The following is an 8146-nucleotide window of genomic DNA, read 5'->3' as shown; positions in this document are numbered from 1 at the left end:
GCTGGTGCCAAGAGTGTTGACTATGGAGCCGAGCAAACTGAAGCTGTGAACAATCTCAATCTCTTCGCCATCCATCCTGATGCTACCAATTGGTCCAGTAGTCTTTTGAAAAACATACCATGTTTGGAAAAGTAGAGAGTTAACGAAAGAGAGGAAGATCCTCAAAGAGAAGGACCGACATAGTGCTTGTAACACAGGCTTGAGTATGGCAGAGATTAAAAAGGTAGGACAGGACAAGGTTAGGTTTTGATCCGTTGTTCACAGGATTGCAACGAGTCATAGTTGACTCGATGGTAGCTATAATAACATCAACTAACAACAGTACCAGCTGTTTGCATGTAGCATCCAGCCTCATAAGGAGTCCTGGGGCATGAAGATTAGTTTGTGACTGTTAACCAAAAGGAGAGTGGTTCAAATCCACCAGTGACTCCGTGGAGAAAAGACGTGGCAATTTGTTCCCATGAGGATTGTTGTTATAAACTATGGAGCCAAATCCAACTCTCAAAGGCATCAATCTTCTTCAGTTTTTCTTTTTAATTAAACAGCATTCACATGACTATAAAGTGCTGAAAACACAGCTTCAGTCAGATACATGACGTCTTGTGCGCTAGATTTACTACTGGACAACAAACTGAGCAGTAGGAATTTCCATCCTTGCCACACTGGTGCTACATTCTTTGATTATCTCTCTTCTTAGAATTAATGGGAAAGAAGACAAATGCGGCCACTCATCTACATAAATTCCACATTTCTAAAGTTAACATTGTGAGTTGAATCATAAAAACAGCCAATGATTTTCAACTAAATTGCCATGGAAAGGTGGAATAATATAAAACGGGACTTACCACAGAGTAAATAAATGACCAAAATTCTTTGGTATTTAAAACTTTTCTAAAGGTGAAAGAAGCAATATAGGTAAAAAGTATAACTGATGGGACATAGGCAACAATACAAAAAATCTGTAAAACAAAAAAGAATGCACTTCATATAAAAACATGAACAGAATACTATAAAGCTTATCATAGTAACGTTAAAACATTAAGAACAATTGTCATTCAAACATTATCATGCAACAAATAACAAAATAGAAAATTATCAAACTAGAATTGTAAAAATAACAAAACAGACATTGTGGTTACCTGAGGATTTCTCATTTCTCTTAGATCAATAATAATCATGTTTAATTTAGTGTTGAAACAATCCTGAACTAATGACTTAAACTGAACACTACTTGTAGCTCTTTTATGTCAGGTAAAATGCTGTCATTTCTGCTATCATGGAAAGTAGGTGTACCCGGTTATAACTTTCTATTAGCTACTACTTTAACCATCTAGTACGTACATGTTGTATAATGTTTTAAGAAACTAATATGGAAGATAATTTCCGAATCCTCACCCTCATCTAGCTCTGCTTTTCCCTTAACAAAAAGCACTCATATGCATTGCTGTATTATCAGTCATTTACATATGCACATGAATCCAAATTAAACTCTTCCTTAATGGTTCAAGAAGTATATTATGTTGCTGTTGTTGTTAAGTGCCGTCGAGTAGCAGGCGAGTCATAGCGACCCTATGAAGGAGAGTCCTCAACACTTATGTATTAAGTTATAAGATAAAATAATTTCTTCTTTTCTTAAATTATTTTCAGGTATAACATCACACAGGAAAGACATTGTATTAAAGGAAATAGAAGTGCTCTTCCTTGTATACACACAAGTAAGTTATGTATATGACAGACCATGTCAATTGTGAGAAGTTCTTTTATAAAGGCAGTATGTTATGGCTTCTAAAAATCTAAAATACATGAATTTTAGATATTATGTACCAAATTAACTAAACATTGCTTTCATCTTCTTTTAAAATTAACATTCAAAATACTCAACCAGCCAGTTGCCATGTTTATGAACCTTTTTAGGAAATTTTACGTTATTAACTAATAACGTGAGTACACTAAGGGAACTTACCACAGAAAGAAACTTCACCGCATAAAAATATAACCCATAATGAAATGCAAATAAGCTTCCTAGCATCAAAACAAGAACAATAAAAAATAACGGGATATCAACAATGGCTTGTCCAAGCCAATATGCAGATGGAAGAAGGCCTGAAAGTTTAAGCTGAGTGTAAGCTTTGATCTAAAAAGAAAAAAAAGAAGAGTTTAAATATTTAACAAGTTCTACAAAATTAATTTTAGTCAATAATACAGCCATTAAACAAAAAAGGTCACATTCTGAATTTATCAGTAATAAAACTTCTCATCTTGCTAAATATTAAGCTCCATTTAACCTTTTATTTGGCTCTTATTTCTGATATAAATAACTCAATAAATTTTTTTAAGAAACAATAAAACAATATTGCTAAGAAGCATAAAACTAAAATAAAGTGAAAAATGTTGTAGGGGTTATGCCTGTATAAACAGTGATTCATTACCAGAGGAAGCAAAACACTCTTGCTTTTAAAAATTTGTTGGCAGAGATAAAAAGATATATTTTAAACAGGAAAAGAATTCTAACTTTAAAAAATTAGCCTTTCATAAAAGCATTAATAAGTTGGATTTACACAGGGCTTTTAGCTAAAGTGTGAAACTTTATATACATCATGTCTCTGAAAGCATTTCATATAATTTTGTATAGTACAATATAACTTGTAATTACTGCAAACAGAAAGCGTTTTTAAATACACTGGGAATGTAAAAGATCTTAGTTTTCCTAAATCTCATTATGTCCTCATTGTTTAACCAAAAATTTTCAAAGTCTTTTATAAATCCAAATAACTAACAATCTTTGTCAGTTGATTTTTTTAAGACAGGGTAAACCTTTTATCAACAAAATATCAGGCCACAAAAATATGTTAAGAAAGAGCTGCCCATACAATGGCTTTAAGGGGAATATGGAACTGAGAGTCATTCAAAAGAGGAGGAACAAGAAAAACTGGAAAGTTCTTGTGATCGGTGAAATGGAAAAATAGATACATTTCGATTAAAGTATTCAACACAAGCCAACTCAGGCACAATTATTTTGGATAATCTGCTATTCCCTTTTGCACAGCGTTGGAGAGAATACTAAATGTCACTCTAGACATTTATTAAATGTCAGGAGCTTATTAAACATGCAACCACCACACAATCCAGCATCTGGACCCATGAGCATTTATTCGAGAATAATGAAAATTTATGTTCATAGTAACTTTTTATTCATTGGAGTCCCAAACTAGAAATAATTCAGATGTCTTTCAAAGAATAAACAAACTGTGATGAATCAATACCATAAAACTATCATCAATAAAAAGACCCATAAGGGTCTAATATCCAGAATAGATAAAGGACTTCTATGACTTAACAAAATGACAGGCCAATTAAAAAAAAACAAACAAAAACACAAAATGAGTAGAATATTCGAATAGATTTCTCATCAAAGATGATCTACCGGGTAGCCAACACACACGGAAAGATACTCAGCGTCATTAATTATTCTCAAAAAAAGCTCAGAACTGACTCATAGGTGACCCTCCCTTGGGTTTCCAAGGCTGTAAACGGCACTGGAAGAAACTGTTCCTTTTTCTTCAGAAAAGCTACTGGTGGATTTGAAGCAGTAGCAAGGAGTCACCTTTGGGTTACCAGCCCCACTCCCTCCAAACTACGCCAAACAGAGCTCATTAATCATCGTTGTGGTGGTGGTTGTGTGCCGCTGAGTTGGAACCGACTCTTGGCTGACTCTCTAGTGGGTTTTCAGAAGCAATTAAACAGCACAGAGATTGCCCACCTTCTCCCTCAGAGAATCTGGTGGATTCAAACACCGTATTTTTAAGGTTGCAGTGCAGCTTCTTACCAGTAGGCCACTCAAAACCATAATGAGATACAACTTCATTCCCATTAGAGGAGGTATGAGTTTAAAAAAAGGGGGGGGGGGAATATAGATGCTGATTATCAGTCAGAATATAAGAAATAAGAAACCTCACTCACTGCTGGTGAAAGGCAAAATGGTACAAATGCTGTGAAAAAGTTTGGCATTCCTCTAAAAGCCTGAACACAGATCACAGGACCCAGCAATTTCAATCACAGATACAGAGCCTCAAAATAACTAAAAGTAGGGATGCAAACAGAAACTTGTGCACCAGTGGGGAAATATGGAAATACTATGCTAGGTATATGTCAGTCACAGAAAAGACAAATACTGTATGATCCCAAGGAGAGACGACATCTCGACCAAGTAAAGCTCTAGAGGCCGAAGTTTATTAGCGGCGTTATAGAAAATGACTATTTTATGCTTTTCTATACTTTCTGGGTTACTAAAACGAACATAATTTATAATTTATAATGCATATAATTACATAATTTATAATGCAAAAAATAAGTATTCTCTTTTTATAACTATCTTCTGAGGCTCATGTAGTACTTTTCACTGAATATATTTATTCAAGATGCAATTATCTACTATGAGGCTTAAGCTCATTATTCATACAATATAAATTAGTACATAAAACGGATAATAAAATTTATGTCACAGTGTTGTAAGGATTAAAGAACACACTATTTAAAAAACAAAGCACATGCACATATAACAAATGTTAGTTATTACTCTATGTATATTATATTAGCAATTATAATAGATTTTATATTCCATTGACTTATTAATGAAATCAATTCTCTATATTAGTCATGTACTCATGTAAAATTAGATCAGTTTTTTTAGTATTTACCTTCTAATTAGCAAACAGTACTCATAATTCTTTTTAATTGAATTGTTACCTTATGATTCTCGGCATTTTCCATGGCAAAGTAAGGTGGCATTGCAGTGACAATGATGCCAAGCAAAGCGGCTTGAAAATACAGCTCAACTTTAAAAACGATGTCAGTAATTTCCTGAAAGATAACCACAGAATAAAAAATGGTATCGAGAGCTGTATCATATTAACGCTAAAACAAGGAAATCACTGCTGTCAAGTCAATTCCAACTCAGAGCGACTGATTCACCAGAGTTTCCAAGACTAAAGCTTGACTATAGGACACTGGTCATCTTTCTCCTACAGGGCAAGGAGCTGGTGGATTTGAACTGCTGACATTTAGGTCAACTGCCCGGTACAGGATAACTCTATTCTACCAGAGCTCTTAGTATATAGTTGTTGCTGCTATTGTTACATGTCACTGAGTTGACTGCAACTTACAAGGACCCTATGAACAACGGATCTAGACCCCGCCCTGTTCTTGAGTCATCCTCACCATTTCTGGTCCACCTGAGCCCATAGTACATGTTGTTGCTGTTATGTGCCATCGAGTTGTTTGTGACTCATAGCGACCCTATGTACAAGAGCTCTAAATGCTGTTCTGTCCTGTGCCAAACTAGCCATCTCAAACGCACTTATTCCCACCGCTCCAGTCACAGAGTCGATCCATCTCATCAAAGGTCTTCCTCTCCTTCGCCGTCCCTCCACTCTGCCAAACATGATGTCCTTCTCCAAGGATTAGGAAAAAAAGTTTCTGAAGAATACATTAGACTACTTAGCAAAATTGATTTGAAAGAATGGCAGGTAGTGCTACAATACAAGAATGGCAGGAGGCTACAATACTAATTTTGCCACTTAAAATATATATAATTCTGAGAAACTCTACTACAGTTGAAATCAATCACCCACTATCAGATGAAGAAAGAAAAAAAATGTGAAATATTAATAGGACTACATTAAAGGGTGTCACTTTTAAAGATTAAGGTGTGTCTGATCCAAGCCCCGGTGAATGCACCCGGACGCTGAACAGCAGATCAGAAAGACTGAAGAACTGAGGCCTTTGAATGGTGGGGTAGATAAAGAACAGAACTGCAAAAAGAACCAATCTCTCCCTCTGAAGGAGGTGCAGTCAGAGTTCTCCTTAGAAGCAAACAGGATGAGACTCTGTCTCACACACTTCAGGCATGTTATTAGGAGAGGCTGGTTCTGAGAGAAGGACGTCATGCCTGGAAAGCTGGTGAGCAGAGAAGAAAACCTTCAGCAAGACAGACTGACACAGTGACTGTGACAGTGAGTGTGAACACGGAGAAGCCGAGAGCAGGTCCAGGATCAGGCAGGATTCGCTCTGCGGCAGAGTGGCTCGCTCAATGGTAACTAACAACATTTATGGATACTTTGACCTTATAAAAATCCCATTTTTCTCCCCCTGGTTTTAAACAACAGTATGAAAGGTGCCAATGTTTAATGGAAATGATGAGCTGTAAGATCATTTCTCAGAGTTACGGATACATAGTAATATCGTAAAGCCATGTTTGCTAAGTTTAAATTCTGAATTGTGGTAAATGGAATGGGAACTTTCTTTTCAGAAAGCTCATTGCTGATGTATAGAGACTCAGCTAACTTTTGTGTGTCGATTTTGTATGCTTTCACTTTGCTGAATTCAGTAACTCTAACAGCTTTCTTGTAGATTCACTAATATGTTTTGTAGAGAGGACCAAATCCTCTGCCAGAAGGGGTAGTTTTACTTTTTCCTTCTATATTTGCATACCTTGTTATTTCCCCCCTCCCCACCCCACAATTGCCCTGGCTAGGACTTCCGTATAATCTCTGTACTTGGTCTTAGCCAAAAGGCTGAGAAGTGGTCCAGCACAATTTCTAACAGCAGTACTAAACATGGTAATCCTTGTCTCATTTCTGATCTTAAGTATCCGCCTTTCCCAATTTTTCCATAAAAGACTTACACACCATATAGAAGAATTTCCCCTCTAGTCTTAGTTTCTTGACTGTCTTCATCATGAAAGAGCGCTGGATTTGTCAAGTGACTTTTTGCATTCACTGAGATGATCATGTGGGGGTTTTTTTCCTGTGCTTTATTGTAAATACATTGTTTTCTGTTTTTATGTGCCATCGAGTCACTTGTAACTCATAGCACCCCTATCCATAACACCTCTGAATCCTGCTCTACCCTGAGCCAATTTACACCTACCCCTATTACCTCAGTCACTGAGTCAAATCCATTTCATCCTGGGTCTTCCGCTGTCTCTTCACCTTCCCAAGCATGATGCCCCTCTCCAAGGACTGGTCTCCCAAAGTATATGAGCCAGAGCTTCAAAATCCTTGCCTCCAAGGAGAAACTTGGCTTCACCTTCTCCAGGACAGAGCTGTTTGTTCTCTTGGAGGTCCATGGTATGATCAAGACTCTTCTCCAGCACCACAACTCAAAGACATTGATTCTTCTTCTATCATCCTTAGTCACTACATATATTGATCTCTTAATGCTGAATCACCCTTGCCTTACTGCGATAAATTCCACTTGACTATGGTGTACAATCCTATTATTATGGCTATGGATTTAGTTTGATAGTATACTGATGTGAATTTTTGCATCTCTCACTTGAGTTTTAAGAAGACTAGTAAACTCTTTATGGAGTTGTGATGCTGACCCAAAGGTTTCACTTCTCTGGGGATCAGTGGTGATTTAGTTCTAGCAAAGAAAGAGTTCTGGGTATAAATAGGTGTAAACAAACGTATACACACACATACACACACACATACTAAGTGTACTGAGTACGTATAGATGCGTAAGATGACCTGTTTTGGGGTTGTTGGGTTTTGGTGTTTTGTTTTTTTTTTAATTTTGCTTACTTGAAAAAATGGAGTACTCCAGATCTGGATGTTTTCAGTCACATTTAGATGATAGAGGTAATAGTTACTAATGATATTCATCAACACAGGCAAAGAATGAACCATAGTACTGTTGAAAATAGCTGAAAAAACATAGTCCTAAAATCAAAAAGAAAAGAGAACTTATGATATACTTAACACATAAAAAGTAGGTGGAGATGTTATCTAACAAGATACTCTTAGTGATGTTCACTATTTCAAGAAATAAAATAATAGTGCTCATGATCACAATCTGCTTTGAAAGGTCCAGAGACTTTTATAATCTAGACAAAATAATAAGGTCAAAATTTTCAAAAGTCCAACAACAGAAAATAGCATCCAATTCCTTATCGTTCTACAAAGCGCTCATTTACTAGAATATAATAAATTATTTATGAAAGTAAATCCTTGTACGGCCCACACAATCAATAAGAGTGCATCTAAATCCCAAAATCAATCTCCATAATAGTCTATGTGTTTCCTACTGCCAAAGGGGCCCTTTAGAGCAGTGAGAGAAGATCTTCACCCTGAAACCCACAGCG

The 8146-nt window shown here is 36.3% G+C and overlaps 1 protein-coding gene across 2 annotated transcripts in view; it reads right to left on the bottom strand.

The window, feature by feature from the left end:
• The window catches only part of ABCA5 (ATP-binding cassette, sub-family A (ABC1), member 5), a 68318-nt gene that overhangs the window by 16991 nt on the left and 43181 nt on the right, over positions 1-8146 (bottom strand). For both annotated transcript variants that reach the window (XM_006886252.1, XM_006886253.1), the window contains 4 exons: positions 7587-7724; positions 4747-4860; positions 1964-2134; positions 846-959 (listed from right to left, as the gene is read on the bottom strand). In XM_006886252.1, coding sequence (XP_006886314.1) covers positions 846-959; positions 1964-2134; positions 4747-4860; positions 7587-7724 — 537 coding nt within the window. The remainder of the gene's footprint in view (positions 1-845; positions 960-1963; positions 2135-4746; positions 4861-7586; positions 7725-8146) is intronic.

Source organism: Elephantulus edwardii, unplaced genomic scaffold (assembly GCF_000299155.1).
Source record: "Elephantulus edwardii isolate Elephantulus edwardi_28Jun2011 unplaced genomic scaffold, EleEdw1.0 scaffold00048, whole genome shotgun sequence".
NCBI classification, from domain to species: Eukaryota; Metazoa; Chordata; class Mammalia; order Macroscelidea; family Macroscelididae; genus Elephantulus; species Elephantulus edwardii.
Note: the sequence above shows the minus strand (reverse complement) of the source record. Positions and strands in the feature narration are given on the sequence as shown.